This window comes from Cebus imitator, unplaced genomic scaffold (assembly GCF_001604975.1).
Source record: "Cebus imitator isolate Cc_AM_T3 unplaced genomic scaffold, Cebus_imitator-1.0 Scaffold128, whole genome shotgun sequence".
Taxonomy (NCBI): domain Eukaryota; kingdom Metazoa; phylum Chordata; class Mammalia; order Primates; family Cebidae; genus Cebus; species Cebus imitator.
Window position 1 is genome coordinate 4,049,670 of NW_016107443.1, and position 27,968 is coordinate 4,077,637.

Genomic DNA, 27,968 nt, shown 5'->3' on the forward strand with positions numbered 1-27,968 from the left:
TTCGGGAAGAAGTCATTTTGGTTGTTTTTTTCTCCTTCTTGGCAAGATTTGAGATTGTCATGAAAAGTAATGAAATCTATTTTATATATAAAATTTTCCATGGATGACATGACTCAGTTTTGAATAGAAATGCAAGGTTCCGTTTTGAATTCTTTACCTTTTTTGGATTATAGCACTGGTAGGTTAAGATCAGAGTTCTTTGTTCATAACTAACATGTATAAAACTTAACAGGAATTGAAAGTTGCTTTTATCATTATTGGATGAATCACACACTTCTTAAATGACTTTTAATCTGTGATGCTGTAACCAAAGGAACATGGTTCCTGGGAGGCTGCTGACAATAAAAAGTAATTGTAGATTTTCTTGTGTTGTTACATATTTTAGTATATTTCTTATTTTCTTCTTTAAAATACAAAGTTCTTATTCACTGTAGGATCCTTATACATTTTTTTCCCATTTCTAGAAAAATACCTTGAATCAGTAGCCTGCTGTTTAAAGTTATCATGAGTAGTGAACTATTGCCTTTGGCAAAAAAGCAGTTTGATCCAACTATACATTTAAAATAGGTAATATTCATCTCTCCCATATACGTTAATTTAGAAATGTCTACCAATTTTCTATACACTTCACCGTGATTATTTGCAATTATTATCAACATTAGCTTTTACTTTTTATATTTATAACATTTGCAAAATAGTGCAGGAAATTCCCTTTAATATGTGGCTACTCAGGATGACTCTCAGTAGGTTGATGGTTTCTTTCACAGGTTGACTTACAGCTGTCTTGAATATAATCCTGTGTAGCAGGCAATGGTAGTGTATTTATATGTATACAAAGCTTGCATCCTTCAGATTCTTCTCAGTGAAATACACCAGTGGAGAGCTTGCTAAAAGATTGTTTGCACAGCTGCTTTCAGGCAGTGACCGAAGTCTCATAAGAAAGTGAACCAATATACTCTTGTTGAGCCAAGCTCAGAAGTTTCTTGGATAGTGCTTTACATAATATAAAGTCACTACATGTGTTGGATCTTTGCCCTTACCTAACTTCCCCCAGCCTCCACTCCACTCCACGTTCTTTCTTTTCTTGCTTAGTCTCTTTTTAGTAGAAGAGCTTTTGTTTGCCCTTTTATGTCTTGTGAAGGTATTAAAAAAAATTTGTCTTCTCATATGACACCGTTATCTAAGGATCTTAAATTACATATCACGTTAGTTTTTTTAAATCTTGAGACCTAAGTGAAGACGATGTCCATATATTTTTCTCTTCTTATAGACTCCTATCTATGAAGCTAGGTTTTTGAGAAGTAATGTAATCACAGGAGAATCATAAGAATATTAAGTTATTTTAACTGTTGGGTTGCCAACAATATGAATGTGGTATTAAATCATGACTTGGACTTTGCAAATGTCATCTAAAAGTTCTTAAATTCCTGGCAAGCAATTACACTGTGCTAAGAAACAGATGTTATCGAGGTTAATTTGTGACTGGAGAAGCAATGTTGTCTCTGTGGTAAGAAGAGATGAGTTCAGGATTTAAAAATATATATTTTTTATATATACATAAAATATATAGTATATTTTAATTATGTATATATATCTCTCTGTCACACTGTTTCTTAGTCACAGTATTAGTCAAGGATTTGATAGACACTCTCACCACCATCCTGATTCAGATGCATCTGCAGAACTTTTTATTCCTTCCTTTCTGACTTTCAGGTATTTCTTCTAATTCCTATCCCCTTGTAAAATTTGGAGTCTGAAGGGAACCAAGGGAAAGCAGTGATTACAACTGACGTCTTCCAGTTTGACTGGTGAAAGGAGAAACCCCACTTCCTCAATGAACATTGATCATAGTAAAATGCTGTCATAATTCAGGAGAATTTTGCTGAGCAGAGAGGAATTATAAAAAACGTTAGAAGACATTTTCAGAGTTCTTTGATAAATGTTTGATAAGGAACATGAGCTTATATTGTTTGTGGTTTCTTTCCTTTTTTTGAAGAACTTCTGCCACATTCTTTTAGAATTCGTAACAATATTGTGCAGGTTGAGACTAATTTTTCGTTTAGCCTGGTGAATTTCTCCACAGGCCTCACTTTTGAGAAAATTAGGAAGTTTTCTAAGTATCCCTAAAACACGAAATTATTTATTCAAATAAACATAATTAAAATTAGTTTAGAATAGACTTTTTATCTCCATTTAGTTATAATAATTTGTCTAGCTTACAGTTCCTTTGTTGTCTATTGATTTCTGAGAAATAGTTGTTAATTCTTGAGTATCATTATTTTCTAACTGGGACTAATTCCAAAAAGGGCATGGCTAGATAATCTAGAAACATAAGCCTAATTGTGTCTATGTGTGTATATATATTACCAGTCATCATTATTGTCCTATTTGATGACTTCATCACTTATTGAAAAAACTCAAGTCTCTTTTTGCCTTGACAAGTGTTGCTCTAGTAATGTTGGTTATTATTTTAGAGCTTGTTAGAAATACAAAATCTCAGGCCACACTCCAGACCAACTAAATCAAAATTTACTACAGTTTAATCAGATTCCCAGATGTTTTATATGCACAGAAAATTTGAGAAGTAGTAGAAAACTGACATTGTTTTGAGTAGCAATTAGAAATTTGTAATTAATTTATAATTTTAAAATAAAATTGGAATTATTTTGAGAAAATCTTATCAATTTTAGGAAAAAGCAGGCCTTCAAAATAGGCTATTTCCCTGGGTCAAGTAAAACTTAGTTCATAGGTGAAAAGAAATTATTTGGCTTTTAATTTCATTATGTTATGCTACAAATTGATTCTGATATATAAAACAAAACAAAAAAATTGAATGTTACCACTTATATTATTTTTAGGAAACATATCAGAAATGGCTGTGGTATAAATGTAGGATTCTTTTTATCCTGACAGTAAATCTTTACTTGTGATAAGAGATCAAAATTCATAGCTTTATTTTAACTTTAAAATTCAATAAAAGTAATGACAGTTTAGTGATTAGATGTAAAGCACATGTTGACTAAGTATTTAAATTGGCCCAGTATTTTAGAACTTTTTTTTTTTTTTGAGGCAGAGTCTCACTCTGTCACTCAGGCTGAAGTGCAGTGGCTAGATCTTGGCTCTCTGCAACCGCCACCTCCCAGTTCAAGCAATTCTCCTGTCTCAGCTTCCCAAGTAGCTGGGACTACAGGTATGTGCCACCACGCCTGCCTAACTTTTTGTATTTTTATTAGAGACAGGGTTTCACCGTGTTAGCCAGGCTGGTCTCGATCTCCTGACTTGTGATCTGCCTGCCTCGGACATCCAGAGTGCTGGGGTTACAGGCGTGAGCCACCGCGCCTGGCCAGAACATGTTTTAAGAGTCAAAAAATTCTAAAGCACCAAAGGATTTTGTGTGTGTGTGTGTGTGTGTTTGACCCTGTAAACTTATTGAGTAGTTAATAATGCTGACATTCATTTATAGTGGGCAAGTGTGTGTGTGTGTGTGTGTGTGTGTGTGTGTGTGTGTGTGTGTGTGTATTTGAAATGATGAATAAGATTTGTTTTGTATTAGTGAAGGATCACAGGGGATATACTGAGATTAGGTTTAATAGTAGATGGTGCCCTTTGTTTCTGCAGTAACTTTTATGCTAGAATTTTCTTTTGTGGAAATTACTTCAGTCATATTTAATAAGATGCATATGTCTCAATATGATTGGCTGTAACTTCTAAAGGCAGTTTTTTACCTCTATATTACTATACAGTTTTTCTAGAATTACCACTTTTGAAGGTAATTTACCTTTTACTACATCTTTCTGTTGATTTTGATTTCTTATTCAGGAGACAATGGATACAGTTCTAAATAATGTATAAAGTAAGTTCTACTTGTAGAATTTTTTTTTAACTTCCCTTAATAAGAGGAGAGTAAGAGGAATTTTAGATAGGAATAGAGAAATAAAATGGCCAAAGAAAGAACATATGTAGAAAAGCTTCAACTTGCATAGCTAAAATAGTCAACCAAGTGAAGGTGCCAAGCAGGAAGTTTAACTCCTACCAAAGACGATCCTTTCAATGGGAAAAGGCAAATTGGCCACAAGTCACTGTTCTACATGTTGAAACCAGAGAGAGTTTTTTTGAACACAGCCCTCAGTCATGGTGGCCTTCTTTCAATGCCTCATATTCTCCCTCCTGTCTCCAAGCTGTTTAGTCCTTGCTCTTTTTAGGGTCTAGTACTCTTTCCTCCTGTGGGTAGTTAACTCCTAGTCATCTCTAGATCTCAGTTCTTGCCACACTTCTCCCAGGAAATGTACCCCTGATCTCTCTGATGTGGTCAGATCACATTATGGGCTGTCAGAGCACCATGCCACTTTCCTTTCCTTCAATTACTTGTTAGGGTTGTTTGTGTAATTACTTACTTAACATGATTCTCTCTCAATTAACTATTACTTTAGTAAAAAGGGGCCGTATCCGTTTCTGCTCACTTTACTCCTTAGAATAATGCCTGGCTCAAAAATAGGCATTCAACAAATATTTGTTCAAATAATAAATGAAAGTTGGTATCAGGAATTAGAAAAGCAGTGAGGTGAACATCCTGATACTAGGGACAGGAAGGGAGGCGTTCCTTAGGAAAATCATATAGAAGTCTGCGTTGTAGAAGAATAAAGAACAGGCAGTCATTGACTTTGGACCTAGTTTAAATCTAAAAATATCAGGAGCATTAAGGAAGCCTGGGACTGAGATAAGCCAAGATTAGATGTGTCCTCAGAAGTAAAGTTGAATCAGCAAGTTTTGCCCTTTACAATGGCAAGTCTCCAGCATTGTTCTCATTACTACTTCCTCTTACCTCCCACCTGGAAGACTGTCTCCTCTTGCCCTTGGGCAAGTCCTCCCTGGAAAAGATAATCTCTCCCAGCACCTTGACAAAGATGACTGACTAATTCTTCGTGACACTGATTCTTTTAAAATTCATCTAGATGTCATTTAGGTACAAAATTCTTTTTTTCCCTTGATATGTCTAGTATACAGTTTTCAGCATGTCCTCACACTCAATATTGCTTATATATTAAGTGAAAATATTTAAAAAGGTAACTATTAAATCCCATCATGATTAGGCAAATTATTTTTTCATGATGAATTAGCATTGGGCAAGACATCATACTGATGACTTCCATGTAGAATATGCTAAATTTAGCAAATCATTGCCACCAGGGGTTACTTTGTATTCAATAGAAAAGAAGATTGTATTTCTATTAGAGAAGTTTGATTACGCATAGATAGACGGTAACATTCGTAATCAGATATAAAATAGTAACTCACAGCTGTGACTTTCACATACCCGTATGCCTCTGAAAATGCTTAGGTTTAATTAAAATTTGAAAGGAGCAAATTTGGGCTACTTAAGGTTAATCTGTTGGTTAATTTGTACTTTTTATTATGGTAAAGTATAGATAACATAAAATTTGCCATTTTAACCATTGCATTTTTAAGTGTAAAATACACACATCATCAAATGTACTGTCTTAGCCATATTTAAGTGTTCAGTTCACTGGCATTAAGTACATTCACACTTTTGTGCTATTGTCCTCAGCATCCATTCACAGAATTCTTTTCATTCTTGCAAAACTGAAACTCTTTACTCATTAAACAGCAATCCTTATTTGCCCTCCCCTCAGCCTCTGGCAGCCCCATTCTACTTTCTGTCTCTGAATTTGGTGATTGCATGCCTCATATAAGTAGAATCATACAATATCTGTCCTTTTGTGAATGACTTATTTCACTTAGCATAATGTCTTCAGGGTTGATCCATGCAGTACCATGCATCAGCACTTTCTTTTTAAGGCTGAATGAAAATGTATATACATTTAAAAACATGTATACAACATTTTTAAAAATATTTTTAATTTTTATGGGTACATGAGATGTTTTGATATAGGCATCCAATGTGGAAGAATCGCATCATGGAAAATGGGGTATCCATCCTCTCAAGCATTTATCCTTTGTGTTACAAACAATATAACTATATTCTTTTAGTTATATTAAAATGTGCAATTTAATTACTGACTATAGTCACTCGGTTGTGCTGTCAAATAGTACAACTTACTGATTCTTTCTAAATATATTTTTGTATGTATTAACCTTCCCCACCTGCCCTTCACCTCCCTCGACCACTACCCTTCTCAAACTTTGGTAACCATCCTTCTACTCTGTCTCCATGAGTTCAATTGTTTTAATTTTTAGATCTCACAAATAAGTGAGAGCATTTGATGTTTGTCTTTCTGTGCCTAGCTTATTTCACTTGACATAATCATCTCCAGTTGCAACCATGTTGTTGCAAATGACAGGATCTCATTCCTTTTTATGTCTGAATATTACTCCTTATATATCTACTACATTTTCTTTATTCATCTGTTGATGGACACAGGTTGCTTCAAAATCTTGGCTATTGTGAACAGAACTGCAGCAAACATGGGAATGCAGATATCTCTTTGATATCCTGAATTCCTTTCTTTGGGGCATATACCCAGCAGTAGGATTGCTGGACCATGTGGTAGCTCTATTTTTTAGTTTTTTTGAGGAACCACTATCCTCCATAGTGGTTGTACTAATTTACATTCCCAACTGTGTATGAGGGTTCCCTTTTCTCCACATCCTCACCAGGATTTGTTATTTCTCGTCTTTTGGATATAAGCCATTTTACTGGGGTGAGATGCTATTTCATTTTAGTTTTTCATCGCATTTCTCTGATGATCAATAATGTTGAATACCTTTTCATATGCCTTATGGCCATTTGTATGTCTTTTGAGAACTGTCTATTCAAATCTTTTGCCCATTTTTTAACCAGATTTTTTCCTATAGAGTTGTTTGAGCTTCTTACATATTCTGGTTATTAATCCCTTGTCAGATGAGTAGCTTGCAAATATTTTCTCCCATTTTGTGGGTTGTCTCTTCACTTTGTTGATGGTTTTCTTTGCTATGCAGAAGCTTTTTAATTTGATGTGATCCCATTTGTTCACTTTTGCTTTGGTTGCCTGTGATTGCATGGTATTACTCAAGAAATCTTTGCCAAGACTGGTGTCCTGGAGAGTTTCTGCAATGTTTTCTGGTAGTAGTAGTTTCATAGTTTGAGGTCTTAGATTTAAGTCTTTAATAGATTTCTATTTGAATTTTGTATATATCAGGAGATACGGATCTAGTTTCATTCTTCTGCCTATGGATATCCAGTTTTCCCAGCATCATTTATTAAAGAGACTGGCCTTCCCCAGTGTATGTCCTTGGCATTTTTGTCGAAAATGAGTACACTGTGGGTGTGTGGATTTGTTTCTGTGTTCTCTATTCTGTTCCATTGGTCTCTGTGTCTGTTTTTATGCCAATACCATGCTGTCTTGTTTACTGTATCTTAGTAGTATAATTTGAAATCAAGTGTTGTGATTCCTCCAGTTGTGTTCTTTTTGCTTAGGATAACTTTGGCTATTCTGGGTCTTTTGTGGTTCCATCTAAATTTTAGGATTTTTTTTTCTATTTCTGTAAAGAATGACATTGGTATTTTGATAGGAATTGCATTGAATCTGTAGTTTTGGGTGGTATGGACATTTTAACAATATTGATTCTTCCAATCCATGAACATGAAATACCTTTTCAGTTTTTGGTGGCCTCTTCCATTCCTTGCATTAATGTTTTACAGATTTCATTGTAGAGATCTTTCACTTCTTTAAGTTGATTCCTAGGTGTTTAATTTTATGTGGGCCTATTATAAATAAAATTACTTTATTTTCTCTTTCAGATTGTTAACTGTTGGCATGTAGAAATGCTACTTATTTTTGTGTGTTAATTTTGTATCCTGCAACTTTACTGAATTTATCACTTCTAATAGTTTTTTTGTGGATTCTTTAGGTTTTTTTCAAATATAAGATCATCTTGTCAGCAAATAAGAATAATTTGACTTCTTCCTTTCCAATCTGGATGTCATTTATTTATTTCTCTTGCCTGGCTGCTCTAGCTAGGATTTCCAGTACTATGTTGAATAATGATGGTGACAGTGGGCATCCTTGTCATGTTCTAGATCTTGAAGGAAAGGCTTTCAGTTTTTCTCTATTCAGTATGATACTAGCTGTGGGACTGCCATATATGGCTTTGATTATGTTGAATTATGGTCCTTCCATACTCAATTTTTTGAGGGTTTTTATCATGAAGTGATGTTGAATTTTATCAAATGCTTTTTCAGCACCAATTGAAATGATCAGATGTTTTTGTTCATTATTCTGTGTATGTATTACATTGAAGGATTTGCATATGTTAAACCATTCTTGCATCCCAGGGATAAATATTTAGTTGTGACGAATGAACATTTTAAAGTATTTAATATTACTGTATTTGGCTTTCTAGTATTTTGTTGAGGATTTTTGCATCAATATTCATCAGATATATTGGTCTATAGTTTTCTTTTTTCAATGTGTCTTTGTCTGATCATGGAATGAGTTTGGAAGTATTCCCTTCTTTTCTATTTTTCAGAATAGTTTGGGTCAGATTGGTATTAGTTCTCCTTTAAATGTTTGGTAGAATTCACCTGTGAGGCCATCAGCTCCCAGGCGTTTCTTTACTGGGAGACTTTATTATGGCTTCAATCTCATTACTTGTTATTGGTCTATTCAAGTTTTGGATTTCTTTATAGTTCAATCTTGGTAGGTTGTTTTTGTCTAGAAATTTGCTCATTTCTTCAAGATTTTCCAATATATTGGCATGTAGTTGCTCATAGTAGTCACTAATGATCCTTTGAATTTCTGCAATATCTAGTGTAATGTGTCCTTTTTCACCTCTGATTTTATTTATTTGGGTCTTCTTTCTTATTTTCTTAGTCTAGCCAAAGGTTTGTCAATTTTGTTTAACTTTTCAAAATGCCAATTTTTTGTTTTGTTGTTCCTTTGTATTGCTTTATTTTAATTTCATTTATTTATGATCTTATCTTTATTATTTATTTTCTTCTAGTATTTTAGGTTTGGTTTGCTCTTGCTTTTCTAGTTATTTAAGATGCATTGTTAGGTTGTTTATTTGAAGTTTTTCTTCTTTTTTAATGTAAGCACTTATAGCTATACATTTCCCTTTTGGTATTGCTTTTGCCATATCCCATAGCTTTTGGTATGTTGTTTTTCCATTACCATTTGTTTCAAGAGATTTTTCAATTTCCTTTCTAATTTCTTCATTGATCTACTGATCATTTGGGAATGTGTTGTTTAATTTTCATTTATTTGTATAGTTTCCAAGTTCCCCTTGTTATTTAAGACTTGTTTTGTAACCTAACATGGTCTATCCTTGAGAATGATCCATTTGCTGAGGAAAAGAATGTGTATTCAGCAGTCTTTGGATGAAATGTTCTGTACATACCTGTTAGGTCCATTTGTTCTATAGTGTAGATAAAGTCCAATGATTCTTGGTTAATTTCTATCTAGAATATCTGTCAAATGCTGAAAGCGGGTTGTTGAAGTCTCCATCTATTATTATATTGGGGGATCTCTCTCTCTTTAGCTCACTGATATTTGTTTTATATATCTAGGATCTCCAGTGCTTGATGCGTATATATTTGAAATTGTTATATTCTCTTGTTGAATCAACCCCTTTATCATTCTATTATTTTGTCTCCTTTTATAGATTTTGTCTTGAAATCTATTTTTCCTTATATGAGTATAGCTACTCCTGTTCTTTTTGGGTTTCCATTGGCATGGAATATCTTTTCCATTCCACTCTTTTTGGTCTATGTGTGTCTTCACAGGTGAAGTGTGTTTCTTATAGGCAACAGATCACTGTGTTGTTGTTGTTGCTGTTGTTGTTATTGTTTTTATGCAGCCATTCTATGACTTTTTAATGCAGAGTTTAGTCTGTTTATATTCAGTGTTACTGTTGGTAAGTAAAGACTTCCTCCTGCCATTTTGTTATTTGTTTTCTGGTTGTTTTGTGGTCTTTTCTTCTATCTTTCTTTCTTTTCTATCTTCCTTTTAGTGAAAGTGATTTTCTCTGTTGATATGATTTAGTTTCTTGGTTTGATGTTCCCATGAGCCTTGCAAATACTATCTTAATAACTATTATTTTAAGCTGATAAGAACTTAACACTGTTTGCATAAACAAACAACAAAAAACTAATAAAAACTGTACACCTCAACTTCATATTCCCACTATTTAACTTTTTGTTGTTTCTATTTAGATCTTATTATACTGTCTGTGTCTTGAAAAGCTCTTATAGTTATTATTTTTTATTGGTTCATTGTTTAGTCTTTCAACTTAGGATAAAAGGAGTTTGCATATCACAGTTACAGTGTTGTTACAGTATTCTGCGGTTTTTTGTGTATGCGTGTGGTTACTATTGCCAGTGAGTTTTATACCTTTAAGTGACTAGTTATTGCTGTTAAATGTCCTTTTCTTTCTGATTGAAGTACTTCCTTTGGCATCTCTTGCAGGACAGGTCTCATGTTGAAGAAATACCACAGCTTTTGTTTGGGAAAATCTTTATTTCTTCCTCATGTTTCAAGAATATTTTTGCTGTTTATACTCTTTTAGGGTAAAAGTTTTTTCCTTCAGCACTTTAAATATGTTTTGCCACTTTCTACTGGCCTAAGTTTTCCACTGAAAACTCTGTCACCAGATGTATTGGAGCTCCATTGTATGTTATTTGTTTCTGTTCTCTTGTTGCTTTGAGGATCCTTTATCCTTGACTTTTGTTTTTGATTTTTAAGTGCCTTGAGGTGGTCTTCTTTGGGTTAAATCTGCTTGCTGTTCTGTAACCTTCTTGTACTTAGGTATTGATATATTTCTCTAGGTATAGGAAGCTCTCTGTTATTATCCCTTTGAATAAACCTTCTACCCCTGACTTTTTCCTCTACCTCCTGATTAAGGGCAATAACTCTCAGATATTCCATTTTGAGGTCCTATAGGCATGGTTAATTGTTTTTTATTCTTTTTTTTAATATCCTCTGATTGTGTATTTTCAGATAGCCAGTCTTCAACCTCTAATTCTTTCTTCTAATTGATATCAAATCTGCTGTTAAGACTCTGATGCATTTTTCAGTATGACAATTGCATTTTTCAGCTCCAGTATTTCTGCTTGATTCTTTTTAATTATTTCAATTTATCTGATAGAATTCTGAATTCCTTCTCTGTGTTATCTTGGAATTTCTTTAAGTTTCCTCAAAATAGCTATTTTGAATTCTGTATCTGAAATGTCACATATCTCTGTTTCTCCAGGATTGGTCCCTGGTGCCTTATTTCATTTATTTGATGAGGTTATATTTTCCTGAATTGTCTTAATACTTGTAGATGTTCATTTGTTGCTAGGCATTAAAAATTAGGAATTTATTATAATCTTTGCAGTCAAGGCTTATTTGTGCCCATCCTTCTTGGGAAGGCTTTCCAGATATTCTAAAGGACTTAGGTGTTATGACGTAAGCTGTATCTCTTTGGGGAGCACCCCAAGCCCAGTAAAGCTGTGGTTCTTATAGACTCTTAGAGGCCTCCTTGGTGGTCTTGGACAAGATCTGGGATAATTCTCTGCATTACCTGGCAGAGACTTTTGTTCTCTTCCCTTACTGTCTCCCAAACAAACAGTCTCTCACTCTGTTGTGAGCCACCTGAAGCTGTGGGTGGAGTGAGACAAGCACCCTTGTGACCACCACCACTATGACTGCTGGGTTATACCTGAAGCCAACACAGCACTACATCTTTCTCAAGGCCTGCTTTAACCCCTCCCTGGCTACTGCCTGTGTTCTCTCAAGGCCCTGGAGGTGTACAGTCAGCAAATGCCAAAGCCTATGGTCTTGGATTTTTCCCTTTAGAGTGGCAATTTCCCCTAGGCCCTGGGTGGGTCCAGAGGTGCTTTCTGGGAGCCAGGGACTAGCATTTAAAACCTTAGAAGTGTACCTGGTATTCTGTTATACTGCCACTGATCTGACACTCAAACCACAGATGTAGTTCTTCCCACTCTTCTCTCCCCTTTCCAAAGGCAGAGGAGCCCCACCCCATGGCCACCGTCACCACACAGAACCATGGTGAGTACTGCCAAACTACCACTGTTATTTCCTTAAGGCCCAAGGTATCTTCAATCAGCTTGTAGTGAATGCTGCCTGGCCTGGGCCTCACCCTTCAAGGACAGTGGGCTCCCCTTTGGCCCAGGGCAGGTCCAGAAATGCCATCCATCCAAGAGCCAAGTCCTAGAATTATGGACCCCAAGAGCCTGCTTTGTTCTCTACCCCCCTATGCATGAGCTGGTACCTAAGGTGTAAGACAAAGTCCCCTTTCCTTTTCCCTCTGCTTTTTTCAAGGAGAAGGAATTATGCCCCATAGTCAACCACAGCTGCAAATATGCTGGGTCTCACCTGAAGCCAGTAAGTCTCACAGTCTCACACAGGCCCCTTAATGTAGTACTTGGGTATCATTGCTGCTTATTTAGGGCCCAAGGGCTCTTCAGTTAGCTGCTGATGAATCATGCCATGATGGGGTCATTCTTTTTTGGCCCAGGGTATGTCTAAGGAATGTCATTCAGGAGCTTGGGCCTGGAAAGGGGGGCCTCATGACTCTGACCAGTGCCCTGTCCTGCTGTGGCTCAGCTGCTGTTCAAGATGCAAGATAAAGTCTTCACTACTCTTCCCTTTTTTCTCCTCAAGTGGAAGGAAGGGGAGTCTCTTTTGGAGCCATGAGCTCTAAAGCCTGGGGTTAGGGAAGGGGTAATACCACTACTCTCTTAGCAACCCTGGCTGGTGTTTCAGTATGTTGTGTGTCACCCCCATCCACTATCTCTGAGCCGTGTTCAGCATTAGGACTCTCCTAGGATTTGCAGTCCTTGTGGCCTAGACTATGTTTCAAGTTTATTTATTTAAATACTCAAAGCACTTTAGCCCATGGTAGTGAGATTTGCAGGAGCTCAAGTTCCACCTGCCGGGATTGGCGACTCCCCTCTGGCTAGGTCTGGTTTAAATACTCTCTCTGTGGGTGGGCATCAGCTGCGTTTGGTCTGGTTTTCCCTTCTGCTCTATCAGGACGGCAGTAAGTTCCATGCCTTACAAATTGCTGTGCTCTTCCTCCAGCAGACACTCTAGTCACCGCACTACCACTTCCTGGGCTTGAGGGAGGTGTGACATCACTGATTTAAGGCTGTTTTTTTTTTTTTTTTTTTTTAATGTTTTCAGTGCCTTCAGTGATATGAAGTTAAAACCGGATGCTATGAATGTTCATCTGATTTTTGGTTCTTATGAGGGTGCTTTTTTGTGTAGATAATTAAATTGGTGTCCTTGCGGGGGGCTAGGGAAGGCAATCGGGGAAGCCTTCTATTCTACCATTGTGCTCCACCTCGTCTGATATTTTGTTTATCTGTTTATGTATCAGTGAACACTAGGGTTGCTTCCACATTTTACCTATTGTGAATAATGATTTTATGAACATAGGTGTACAACTGTCCCATCAAATCTCTGCTTTAATTTTGTTTGAGTATATAGCCAGAAGTGGAATTGCTGAATCCTATGGTAATCTTTTTTCTAAATTTTATATTTTTTTCTTTGTTTTTTGGAGAGTAGTTTTATTAGCTCAGGATATAATGGGATCATCTAGGAGGGCAGGGTTTTCCACTGGTTACCACCTGCAACTGTCTGGGGAGCAGGATGAAATTCAGTCCAGGGTTCTGTGCTGGGGAGCAGGGCCTTAAAAAGAAGGCAGATTGTCCAGGGAAGTAGTGACTGTGAGGGTCGTGGCTGGCCTGCTCCACTCTACTGTACTGGATCTCCTGTTGCTTTTCAGGCACGTGTCAATCCTGCTTCTGTATGGGGTAATGGACCATCTGGCCCAAAACTTTATCGTCAAGTTTAATGTAGGCCAGGCATTTCTGCATCTTTCTACTGAACTTGACTTTGCACTCAGGATTCTTTGATTACTTCTTCCTCAAGCTTGTATACTGGAGCTTAAATTCTAGCCTCACAAAAGTTCCTACTGGGAAGAGTGTATCCATAAAACTGCTCATATTGGTCTCCCTGAAGGCTCCCTGCGTAAGTGGATGCTTATGGAATTTCCCCAGGACACCTGTAGGCCCTGCTGCTAGGCCCCTAGGAGCTCAACCCTGCCTAATCCCATGGCGCCCAGCCATAGGGCCAGCAGGACCAGCAGCTGCTGCGTAGGTTTCCTTCAATCACCCTGGACCTTCTTCCCTGCATCTTCAAGAAATCCCCTAACCTTCTCTGTGGCTAAATCTTGGCCTCAGCTGTCAACCTCTTCAGGAAGAACCAAGACCCTCTTCCTCTTCTCTTCCCCACATCCCTGTCCCTGATGCTCTTTCCTACTGTGCGGGCCTATTTTCACTTATGTATTTGTTTTTTGAGGAACTGCCAAACATTTTGCATAGTGGCTCCACCATTTTACATTCCCATCACAGTGCACAAATGTTTCAATTCCTCTACCTCCTCACTCACCTCTGTGTGTTTTGATAGTGGCCATCATAATGGGTATGAGGTAATACCTTATTGTGCTTTTTATTTGCATTTTCCTGATGATTACTAACATTGAGGATCTTTTTATTTGCTTATTGGCCATCTGTATATATGTTTTGGAGAGATGTTTAAGTCCTTTGCTCATTTATCAGTCAAGTTGCTTTTTTGTTGAGTTGTGGGTGTTCTTTATATATTCTGTATATGAATATTTATCAAACATATGATTTTCAAACATTTTCTTCCATGCCATCAGTTACTTTTTTGCTGTTTATAGTGTCTTTTGATGCACAAAAGTTTTTAATTTTGGTGAAGTCTAATTTATCTAATTTTTCTTTTCTTGCCTGTGACTTAAATTTTTTAAAAATCAACATCTGTAAATATGCTTTTTAAGATAAGAAGTATGACAAGGGAAGTAATTTTATGGGAAACTATCATAATATTAAATGAATATATACTGTGTATCCCCAAAATATTTTAGTAACCAGTTGACAAACTTTTAATTTTCAGAAGATGATTCAAATAGAGCTCACTTTTGTCTATTTTCATTATAAAAAAGAAACCCTACTACTTATTTTCTCCCTGGAATTATAAACTCTGTTGATAGATTGTAACTTCCTTAAAGCCAATGAAGATAAATATGTTTCTGTCTTCATGATAACCAGCTGTTATTTGGTCTACAATACAATATAATATTTTTTAAAATGTATTTCAGCCTTGCTGTAAAAAACAGTCCAATGGGAACTTAGAGTTGTGTTTATCAAAAGGGTTTATTTTATTGAAGATGGTGTTTATTATATTACACAAGGATTCCTTCCTACAAGAAATCCTTTTTGCTGACTTTAGTGTCAAAAAAGGATGGGCATGTTTGAGGTGATGGATATTCCAGCTACCCTGATTTGATCATTATACTTTGCATGAATGTATCAGAATATCACATGTACCTCATAAATATATACAACTATTATGTATCAATTTAAGAAAAGACTAGATGGGCTTCTCCGAGAAACTGGCTTGCTGTTATCTAATGAATGTTTTAAGCTATTAGTATTTTTCATTTGTATGAATTTTTTTCATTTTCATTATTTTGATTCCCACTTTATGACTAATCATATTTTCCTCTAATCATATTTTTCTCATCTGCTTTTAATTTGTATTGCCCTCCTGAATTGTGTGTGTGTAAACGATATACTTAAATGCCTTTTGATACAAAGCATAATTTAAATAAATATATATTAAAGACCTTAAAGTTTTAAATGTAAAATAGAAAAATATTTTTGGCATAATGACTTTTGGTATAGTACAAACAGTCTAGAGCTTTGAAAACCATCCTTTCCATTCTTCCCTCACTCCTAATTCCACGTAGTCTTTAAGAGCATGGATTTAGAGTCAGATGAACTTGGGTTTAGACCTTGCCTTATCATTTATAAGGTGTGGGATCCCAGGCATAGTTCCTAAATTTCAGTTTTCTTATCTGTAAAATTAAGATAATGATATACAATTAATAAATAACTGGAAGGTATTACTATTCAGCATCAATTCTTCTATATAGTAATATACAAAACTATTGAAAGTGTAGCCTTTTACAAAATAAATTAGGACAGAATAAATAAGAACAGTCCAAGAAGAAAATTATCCATCCTTTTTCTATTTTATTTGGTTTTCTTGAGAATCCTTGTGAAAACAAATCATATACTGCTTGTTATAGAGTGACTACTTGCTTGTAGGAGGATGAATGTTAAAGATGGCTTTGAAGAACATAAAGAACAGGGGGTTCTCAGGTCAACATATATTGGTTTCAGTGGTATCTAAAAACTATTTGTAATGTTTTCCCTTTCATTCATTCAAATGCAACTTCAGATTGAATGCCATCTGGGTACTCTACACAGTATTTAATTCATGAAAAATATGCTAGGATGGACTTTAGTCCTTGGTAGTTTTAATTTCTTTTCTTGTGGGTCCAGAAGAATGTGATTTCATTAGCCACTGTTGCATGTTATTATTATTCTTCATTTTAATAACTGTATGTCTCTATCTCCATTTACCCATTTACTGTTGCAAGGGTATGAATCCATTTTATTGTTAAGATGTGTTTTTTCAGTCTTTAGATGATCTGATATAGTCAAAGTAGATTAGATTTTGGATCCTCTGGGACTAGGTTTTAATTCTTGGTTTGCCTGTCAGTTACTTACTACGTACACTTAGAGAGTTACGTAATCTCACTGAGCTTTAGTTTCTTCACTTCTGAAATCGGTATAACAATGGTCTCTTTGACACTACATGGCATCTCTCTGTTTACTTCCCATCCTCACCATTATCCTATAATCTTCTAAAGGAATATTCTACATGCAAGGCGCTCACTTTCTCATTTCCCAGTCACTCCTCAATCCCATAGTCTGTCTGGCTTCTCTTTGCACTGTTCTGATACTGTTCTGGCTATAATCTCTTAATTCTAAGAGTACTTTAGTTCTTATCTTATTAGAATGCTGTGCTACATTTAACATTTGTCTGTCATGCCTTCCTTATTATTACCTTGTCCTCTCTGATCCATTTTTGTTTTCATTCTTAGATCCCCCTTGTCTGGCCATCCCTTAGTATTGTGGACCACTATAACTTTGACCGTATACAGTTGAGGGGGATTGGTTCCAGGAATCCTCACAGATACCAAACTCTGCAAATGCTCAAGTCCCTTATATAAAATGGTATGGTATTTAGATATAACCTATGAAATTCTCCTGTATACTTTAAGTCATCTCTAGTTTACATATTATAACTAATACAAATACTGCATTCCTTGAGGTCTGTGTCTTCTTTACTCTTTTATCTCCAGCATTCATGGCAGTGTCTGACAAATAATTCTTTTATTTTTCCCCTTGTTTCTGATTTTAGAGTCTTCCCTTTAAAAAATAATCATGTTTAGCTCTGGGACACTGTAATTAGTACCAACTCTATTTGGGTATTCAGCACATATTTGTAATGGTATCAATTTACATGTTTATTTTATTTACAAGTATTTAACTGAACTCTCACACACATCCATAATGTTGTCTTAAAGTCATTAGGCAGGGAGTCCCTCATCTTACTCACAGGCTGTGAATCTACCTGCATTTACACCCATCTTTTCCTCCTTCCCTCCTTTTTCAATAGAGACATACAGTTCTTATCCGCATTTAAATATCTTCAAGTCTCTAACATCTTTAAGAAAGAAAAACAAACTCTCTCTCTCAATCCCATATTCTCTAGATATCCTCTTATTTTTCTCTTCTCTTATGTAGCCTGACTGCTTTGAAGCCTTCTTAACTCATTCAGTGCTGGCTTATTGCCATCACTGTGAAAACAACTCTCAGGAATGTCATTGGTGACTTTCATGTTGCTAGATCCAGTGAGAACATATCGGCCCTCATCAGTATACACATAATAATGGAGAATGAAAAAAAAAGATTATTTAGAGAGGCTACAAAGTTACTCTAGTTACTTTAAGGAAGTTTGATAATATAGTAAAGACATCTGTGGCCTTATACTAGACCCTGTCAGGAATCACAATGCTGACTCTTTTTCTTTCTCACTGGCTACATAATCTCTGTTCGGAAACTTGGCTACCTTTTGCACATCTGTTCTAATTTTATCTCTGTTTTTTCTATTATAATTTCTGCTCCTTCATAATTTCAGCTGGAATGTAGCCCATTATAGCCTCTGGTCTCCCTCCTTGATACATTGAGGACCTCTTAGTTTCAGCTAATTGCCTCATTTTCTTGGTATTCTTTACTTAAATATCTAGAGCATTAGTTTTATTAGTCCAGTTCATCATTTGTATCAGGCCACTTCATAGGTGCTTGAAACCAACTCAATCTATAGCCGAGCCAATCACTTGTGAATTGCCCCGGATAATCCTGTGGATTTCTACTTTTAGATTTGAGTAAAATCCAAATGATAATGGATTAAGGAGTGCATCACAGTTGAGGAAATAAAGATAAGGGCTTGAATCCAAAGAGGATGACAGACTATTGGGGAGCACACAGAGTAAACAAAATCAAAAAAAGGGTATTGTTTTTTGTTTTAAGATGGCAGAGATTTGAACATAGAACGAGTCAATTAATAGGAAATAGTTGAAACAAAGAGAGCATTTAATTTTTAGTCACTGAAGTAGTGTTAAGGTGGCAGAAGATGGTACTACAGAGTACAGAAAGATAGATTAGCTTTAAATAGGAAGGATAATTCTTCCTCTGAAGTGGGGTTTAAATAAGAGAGTAAGAATGTGATGCAGAAAAATTAGAAAATAGGGGAACCTGCCTGTTGGCATACTTTATGAAATAGTCAGCAAGGAGAACTGTGCAGAAGAAAGATTTCCAGTACTTGCTGAGGAAAATTGAAATAGGTACCTAACAACTATGAGTATGGTGAAGTGATTTTCTTTTTCACTGTAGTCCATATGTAGGTTAATAAAGGGTGAAGGATTTAGCTAGTTCACAGTTAAAATGGACTTAATTTGTGATATGGTAGCATTAATGCTTGCTTCTCCCATCCTTCATATTTGTTTTGTTTAACCATGTTTTCTTTCTGATCTTTCATACTTTTATTTTGTAGGTCTTGATGACTGTTTGCAGCAGTATATTAAGAACTTTGAGAGGGAGAAGATCAGTGGGGACCAGCTGCTGCGCATTACACATCAGGAGCTAGAGGATCTGGGGGTCAGCCGCATTGGCCATCAGGAACTGATCTTGGAAGCAGTTGACCTTCTGTGTGCATTGGTAAGGACATAAAACTGATGAAGAGTAAAACTTCTCTTCTTCTTTTTTTTTTCTTTCTTTACTTTCCCCTTTTTTCTTCTCTTCTTTTGATAATTGAAATGCAAATAGAAGAAAAAAAATCCTAATTCTCAACCAATTGGACATGATATTTTCTTCCTTCCTTAAATTTGTTATATTAGTGCCAAATAACAGTTCCCTGCTTGTTAACATTTTTTATAAGAGTTGGGCATATCAGAACCTTAAGTCCACAGTGTATGTCTCATAAGCAGGGCTCTTCATAGATGAACCACTCATGTGCTAGGCTCTCACACTGCCAGTTTGAGGAAGGAAAGATTATTGATGATTGACAGTGTTGCATACATATAGTCCAGACATTCGAAATTTGATCCATGAACAAGGATCTGCTGACCTAACTCTGCTTAAAAGCAGGACATCAGAAATAGATGTCTAGACCACTTCTAAATTTGAACTGTGTAGCTGTGGTAAATCCTTTCAGATGCTGAGCTTTAAACCCTATACAGTTCTGGGTTTAAGCACCAGGTTTAAGTCATATCATTTGGATACTTCATTCTGTGATTAAGCTCTAACGCAGAAAATAAATTTAAACACCAATTTTTTTTTTCTTTTTATTTAGCGATTCCTTGGTCATAGTCCCCACAGAAGTCAAATATCAAACTTCCTTCTTACCCCTTCCTAATGTAATGGATACACATCAACAAGTCAGAAGTACAGATATATTTCAGTTTATGCAACAGATGATTTCTGAGGAATATAAAGCAAATTTTAGGAGTGAATTCTGATTTTCTTCTACATGCAATTATGAAATCAGGAGGTGAGATTCCTTATCAGCAGGCTAAGTTGACTAGTCCAGGAAGTTGTGCTATTGGGACTGTAACTTTACCTCCTTCCCCTCTGCCCACAAACTGCTCTTTGAATTTCAGTTTACCCTGCTATGTCTTGTCTCTCTGATCTTTACTGGCCTTTACATTTTCCTTATGTCTACTGTATTCATTTCTTTTTCAACAATTACATATGCTCAAACGGTGCTATCACTGGGAATGCAAAGATGAAAAAGACATAGTCCGTATTCCAAAAATATATACAGTTAATTAAGAAAGACAATAGCCGTTAGAAGACAACATAGATTTTTTTTTTTAAATTCCAGGGGAATGTGGAAAGAAATGAACACTTCTGAGGGATTCAGGTAGTGTAGGTAGAATTTGTATTGGGTCTTGCACAATGGTTAGATGTTTGCCAGACAAAAAGTTGGAGAAAAGTTGTCTAGGCAGAAGAAATATCATGTGTGAGACAGAATTGTGAAAGAATATGAAATATTCAGAGAAAACTGAGAATTTTCATTTAGCTTGCAGAGTGGGAATTGATGAGAAAAGAAGGTAACTTAACACTTTGTATCACATTACAATTATTTGTTTAGGTTCTTTTATCCTTTAATTCATGGTGGGCTCCTCAAAGGAAGACACCTTTTTTTAGTTCATATTTTTTATTCAGCTTTCTGCCCAGTGCTTAACTCATAAAATATGTTAAATTAATGTTACCTTACTGAATTAAACTCTGCCTTTCTTCAGAGAACCAAAATTTTTCTCTTACCTACACAGCCTTTGACTCTGAAGTTTCTGTTACTCATATAAGTAAGACATAGAGAAATTAACAGATTCCTTTTGTTTCTTTTAAGCTATGCTATACTATATTTTCGTCTACCTTGCCTTGAAGTTATTCCTTATGTAAATAAATGTTTATGGCAGCTGTTGAGAATCAAAGGTTTATTTAGTCACTTGTTTATTTATGCAATGTGTATTTGTTAAGCATCAGATATATTGTTTGTATCATGTTATTCTAGAAAGAAGTAAGCTGTTCATGATTTGGAAGTGTAATAATATTTCAAGCTATTAAGCTATCGTTTAGTATGCTGCAATAGAGAGCAAAGAATATTAACTGAAAGAGTAAAAACATAAATAAAAAATATATATAGCTTAATGTATGGTCCTTAATTTGTGTTCTGACAATACACTTTTTATTAGGAACTGTGAGTGAATCATTTATGACAGGATAAGAACAGTTTTCATTTCATTTTTTTATGTACTTATAATTTCAGGCATTTTGCATGAAAGATTTGATGTTTGCAATTGCTAGGATTTGTTTCTTTGCAACATAATTGCTTGGTTCATTCATCTTAAAATAATTTATTTTCTGAAAAAAATTCATTAACGCAAGCCTTTTAGAACTCACTCATATTTATAAAGCAATGTATTATAAACCTAAAAACCTGCTACATGATGCATTTAAATTAAGAACTCTGAATAAAGTGACATTGACATTGTAAAATATGTGATGCCAATATTAAGTATTTCTAGTTAAGTGTTTAGTGAAAATTTGCCACTAGTGAGGATATAGCCAACATTATTTTTCTAAAATGTTAAATATGTTCTTAATGTTTTTGCATGCATATTATTGAAAGAGAAGGCTGATATGAACTTAGCACAAATTCGTTAAGACTTAAATGGCTGTGTTGACTCAGTTCTAAATCATTACTGGTTCTGGCACATGGTAACGGCCAAGTATACGAACAAATAAGTAACATATAGGACAAAGACAGCAGTTAAGTACATTTCATGTCTAAGTTTTTGTTTTGTTGAGGTAGTCCTTTTTATACTAATAGTAATACCAAGTTTTCCCCTGCATATCCAATGAAAAGCAAATCTGTGGTGAATAAACCTGCATTTTTTAAAAAAATTGAGGCAGTACCTTCCACACCCCTGGCCTAGTAAAAGGGGCTTGATTTACTTGTTGATTCTTTAAATGATAGGTAAGGGTGTGTGGTTTACTGGTGACCTACCAAGTTACAACAAACCATCCACTTTCATGAAAGAAATAGCCAGAAAGTATCTGTATAGGTAGTAATAGAGAATTGTGATGATAAAAATTAGCTAGAGGTTGGGCATGGTGGCATGCCTATAATCCCAGCACTTTGGGAGCCAGAGAAGGGCAGATCACTTGAGCCCAGGAATTCAAGACCAGCCTTAGCAATGTAGGAAGACCCCCATCTCTACAAAAAATTTAAAAATTAGCCAGGTGTGCTGGCACACACCTGTAGTCCCTGCTATACGCGGAAGGCTGAGGTGGAAGGATCACTTGAGCCTGGGGCGTCCAGGCTGCGGTGAGCCATGATAATGCCACTGCACTCCAGCCTGGATGACAGAGGGAGACCCTATGTCAAAAAATAATCATAAAATAAAATTTAAAAATTAACTTGAGAGATCAGTTAGTCTCTTTTGTTAAAATAGTGGCACATAAATCTGGTTACATACAGATGAGCTTCTAACCTATTATACTCTTCTAAATTTTTTTTAAAAAGTTTTAGGATTATCAGTGTAACTAGTTATGTTCATTAACTAGAGCAAATTTTAAGAATTTCCTTCCCCATCCAATGCTACATATCTTTTGATTCTTTTTGCCTCTGTATTTCTCTGTCCTCCGTATTTTTCACCTCTGTTCTGCATAGGATATATTTTTAGGAGGTTTCCAAGTTAGACCTTTCAGATTTTGTCCAGATGACTATTATGTTCCCTAATTCTTGAGTCATATGAAAAATAATAATTTTAGTTTCTTAGATTTTGAAGACTCTGAAATATTTTTAACTTTGCCTTTGGATTTTTATTTATATAAACACTAATATTGTTTTACCTTTCCTAATAAATCATTTGAGATGCTAATGTTGTACAGAAAGAAATAATTTATATCAATTCATCTTTTATGGAGGCTAATGGTACCGAGTGAAAGATTTCTGAATCAACCAGGTTGATTGAGTAGGCTTCTCTCTAATAAACTGTTAGAATTTGAACTTTTTAAAGAAATTACTATAATTTGTTGGCAAACAAATGTTTTCTCATGAAACACATTTATACACAAAAATGAAAAATACAATCATTTCTTACTCCAGAAAAGTGCTTTAACACAGGGAAACCTTCTAAAAATACTTTTCAGTATTTTCATTTACAGTTACATTTACGGAAGAAATATCATTTACAGTTAGTTTGTATAGTTACAAATTGTTCTTATCTAGTCATTAGAGAGAATCTTTTATAAACATAAGAGGATTTCTTTCATACTATAGGGACGAGTTGGACAAAGTCGCCCACATTTCACAGATAACCCATTCTCAGATGCAATAGAATTTGAATAGGATGTTGTTTTATTTGCACAAGCCAAATCTTTTGAGAGAAGAATATTACAGTTCAAATTAAGCAGTGAATATTTAATATATTAATGCTGTGTTATTTTAGAGAACGGATTTATAATTTCAGAAGAAAATTTTCTTTTAATAAACATGTAAATTGTCACTAAAGGACAAGCAGACTTTTATCACAATTAAATCTTCAGTGGTAACATGTATAACTTCGTATTTACTGTTTATGCATCAAAACCTTCCTCTCCCCTCATTTTTCTCCACTAAGTTTTCTCTTGTCTTAAATTGCAGTAGGAAACAAAAACACTTAAATGTTATACAAAGTAGGTACCCACTGGTCGTTGACTTAATAATACAGTTTAATTTATTGTATGACTTACTTTCCTTTTCACTTACTTTTTACTTTGCTTTAATTATTGTTACCATGTTTCTGAGAATAGGAGTAGAATATTGATGCTAAAGAAAGTGGTAGACATATCCCCTCACAGCTGGCCTGGTTACTTGCAGTTCTATTCTGAACTCTGTCTAGTCTAAGTACTGAGCTTTTTATGCAAACTATTAAAAAAGAAATCTTCCCATACCTCCTTTTCCCCAACTGTGAAAAGGTAAGTCAAACTAAGCATCGAAGGCCCAAGCAAATTCTTACATTCTTTGGGTTTTACCATTTTCAATAAGGTGGTAATAATTTTAACTTTATACACAACAGTAATGTGCATCCTGCTAAGTGGTTTGATAAAGGTTATCCTTGGATAATATTAACCAGCCTTTTTTTCTGTGAGACGAGTCTTGCCCTGTCACCCTGGCTGGAGTGCAATGGCACGATCTTTGCTCACTGCAGTCTCCGCCTCCCAGGTTCAAGAGATTCTCCTGTCTCAGCCTCCTGAGTAGCTGGGACTACAGGCATCTGCCACCATGCCCGGCTAATTTTTTGTTATCTTTAGTGGAGATGGGGTTTCACCATGTTGGCCAGGCTTAACTAGCCTTTTCTGGGGGTGTTTTACAACTCACAATTAGCTGCTTTACATTTTAATTGTAACTTACAAAAACTTTCCCCAAAGTTTGAAGGGATTCTACAATCTTTTTCTATTTGAAGATAGTAAAAAGGTTTATTATACTTATTCGTATAACCCCTTTCTGCCATAAGGTATAATAGACAAGATATTTAGAACAAATTAATAAATATTAATTGAAATGTGAGAACAAGGAAAAGAAGAAAACAAATACACTTACCAAAAAGTCACTATGATTGCTTTTGGTGTGCTTCATATTTAGTTGTGAGTCAGGACAAAAACAAAAATAATTTTAGTTTCATAATTTGTATTACAAAAAGGAGAAAGTGTATTAGTTCCCCTGAGGAAGCAGAGTTTTTCCTGATACCATATTATAAAATAAATTTCTTAAGTGTCATTATGTAGAGTACATATATGTTTTTTCATCTGATTTATTTACCTGATTTATTTCTTGCTTTTCCATTTTATTATTGCTGGTTGTGTTTATTTTCCTAACTTTGGGGAAGCAGAATTGTTCCTAGTGCCTACATTCATGACCATGCATATTGTTAATTGAATGTATACTCAAAAATAATTGTTGATAATAATTAATTTCACAAACAAATGAGCTTAGGTTTTGGTTTTAAGAAACAAATTTATTATTTCTTATAATCTTGCTATCTTGGATTGCATAGTTCTGAGATACAATGCCCTCATCTTTCCATGTTCATATTAGTACTTAACACATTTTATTATAATTTCTATATATGACACCTCCCCAAGTAGTCACTTAATTGTGGGCTCCACTAGGTCAGGAATCCTATCTTATTCATTTGTAACTCTAATGCTACCCTATTACCTATGCATAATAAAGTATTCAGTAAATATTTTCATGAATGAATATTGACCTTAAGTATATTTTTCTCTCTCTTTTTTATAATTCAGAATTATGGCTTGGAAACAGAAAATCTGAAAACCCTTTCTCACAAGTTGAATGCATCTGCCAAAAATCTACAGAATTTTATAACAGGAAGGAGAAGGAGTGGCCATTATGATGGGAGGACCAGCCGAAAATTGCCAAATGACTTTCTGACCTCAGTTGTGGATCTGATTGGAGCAGCCAAGAGTCTGCTTGCCTGGTTGGACAGGTAAAGTCTTCCACATGCTTCATAAGTAACCTCTCCTCAGATGCCAGTTTGAATATAACATTATTTTGCATTTTCTTGTGAAAGGATTAGACAGGCAGAGGAGTACCAAGTAATAAATGTCTAATGATGATTTACCACAATATAGGGTATTGTCAAATAGATATTAATCTTTTGTAAAATTTGATGTCCTACTAAGTAGCCAATCAAAAATTAGTCTCTGACAACTGTAAAATACTTTTGCTGCTCTATTTAAAATTTTTTTTTAATTTTTATTAATTTATTTTTTTGAGATGGAGGTTTGCTCTTGTTGCCCAGGCTGGAGTGCAATTGCGAGATCTCGGCTCACTGCACCCTCCACCTTCTGGGTTCAAGCAATTCTCCTGCCTCAGCTTCCCGACTAGCTGGAATTACAGGCATGTGCCACCATGCCCGGCTAATTTTGTATTTTTAGTAGAGATAGGGTTTCTCTATGTTGGTCAGGCTGGTCCTGAACTCCTGACCTCAGGTGATCCACCTGCCTCAGCCTCCCAAGGTGCTGGGATTACAGGCATGAGCCACCGTGCCCAGCACACCTTTGCTGCTTTATAAGCAAAATCATTATTTGGCTGTCGTAATACAATTTATAAATTTTTGTTTATTATAATACTGCTCTGTCTCCTGATTTTCTTTATTTGTATTAATTGATTTTAATTAAGGAAATGACCATTGGGATGCTATAAACTGTTTTAAATAGGTAATTAGACACTGACACCTTTGTAACATGCCTTGTGTGTCTCCTTAGCCTCGCTTCATTCATTCTCTGTTATTAATTTCATTATACTATTTTGGATATCATAAACATACTTTTAGACTTTTTTAAGTTTAGGTGACTTTCATTTGTTTTGGAACACATAAAATAGTTTAAAGTCTTGTAATATGAAATGAAAAGTTTAGATTTAAATTATATACTGTATGTGGTTAAACATTATAATGATAAAACATTACAATGATTTATGAAAAAACTAAACAAGTTATCTACTTTAAGTTTTGGAATTTTTGGTAAGGGATATGTACTATGTTTAATGGCTAAATAATGAAATTTTAAAAATACTCTTTGTCTTTCATAAGAAACTCTGATAATATACATTACCAGAATTCTTTCTTGAATGTCAGTAAGATATTCATATGTGTTCATACACATGCACGTGCGCACACACACACAAACACACACATACACACACACGCCAGCATAACATTTTGGCATTTTAAAACCATGAGACCTTATATTAAAAGTAAAGCATTTGTATTTTTAAGGTGAAAATTGAGATAATTTTTCTTAATTTTATATTGTCTAATTTTATATATATTTTTATATAATATAAAGTGATAATACTAAATGCAAATATGAAACACTAAACTATATATTACTAGCTTTTAATAATTAATGGACGGAATGTTTCTTTTGTATTATAACATTATTAAAATTTAATTTTCATAATTGTCAAAAACACATTATCAAGTGTTTAATTGCATTTTAAATATATCCATTCCAAAAGTTATGAATGGTCAGCAAGTAAAATATGGCTTAGTCCTTAAGTACTATTAATATAATACATTTGTTTTGGTAGGCTTCACAGTAATTAAAGACTTAAAGAACACATCCTTGATTATAATTATATCTTCTTTTACTCTCACTTTCCATGTAATTATAAATTTGCTCAGCCTTGATATTTGCATTTAGTAAATTTATTTATATATATATTTTACCTTAGTATTGTTAGATAAATAGATAAAATGCGTGAATAGAGAATTTTTTTACTTCTTGATGACAGATATCGCACATTTCCCACACCATAGTTGTCCTTGAGATTTCATTGTATCAATTTTTTATGGTGGCATACTTTCATTATCTAATAAGATGCTTTTGGTAAGTGCCAATTTACCTACAAAACACATATGTGCATACATACCTACAAAAATATGTAAAAACACATGTAACAATCCATGAGGCCAATCCATGTTTTGTGTTTATTTCATAGTAAGAGAAAATATGACAAAAAGCCCAAAGGAAATAGCTTAAGTCATCTATTAGGCTCCATTTCTGCAAAGTTTCTCACAATGCTTATTTGGTGTTATATCATACTATGGTGATCAGTTAAATCAAAGGTCATTTAACATTTTGATCATGAAAATGAAATAAAGACTTAAAAGGGAACACAATACAACTGTGTGATAACTAAAATTTTCAATTGAGACTCTTATAAATTGACAGAAAAAAACTGAAGTTTATATTTTGAAGCTCTTTCATGGAAAAGTTCAGCTTTAGGCTGGTGCTTTAATTATAATTCTTTAACATCTTAGATTTTGAAAAGCAAAAGGAGAAGAATAAAAAAAGAAAAGATTATTTGCCATGGTAATGCATTTAGACTTTATATTGAAGTCAGTGGGGAGGTGCTTAGGGTCATGCTTGT

At 34.8% G+C, this 27,968-nt stretch overlaps 1 protein-coding gene across 4 annotated transcripts in view; it reads left to right on the plus strand.

The window, feature by feature from the left end:
* The window catches only part of CNKSR2 (connector enhancer of kinase suppressor of Ras 2), a 291,896-nt gene that overhangs the window by 32,932 nt on the left and 230,996 nt on the right, over positions 1–27,968 (plus strand). For all 4 annotated transcript variants that reach the window (XM_017540689.2, XM_037742810.1, XM_037742811.1 and 1 more), the window contains exons 2-3: positions 19,014–19,177; positions 25,316–25,518. In XM_017540689.2, the coding sequence (XP_017396178.1) occupies positions 19,014–19,177; positions 25,316–25,518 (367 nt within the window). The remainder of the gene's footprint in view (positions 1–19,013; positions 19,178–25,315; positions 25,519–27,968) is intronic.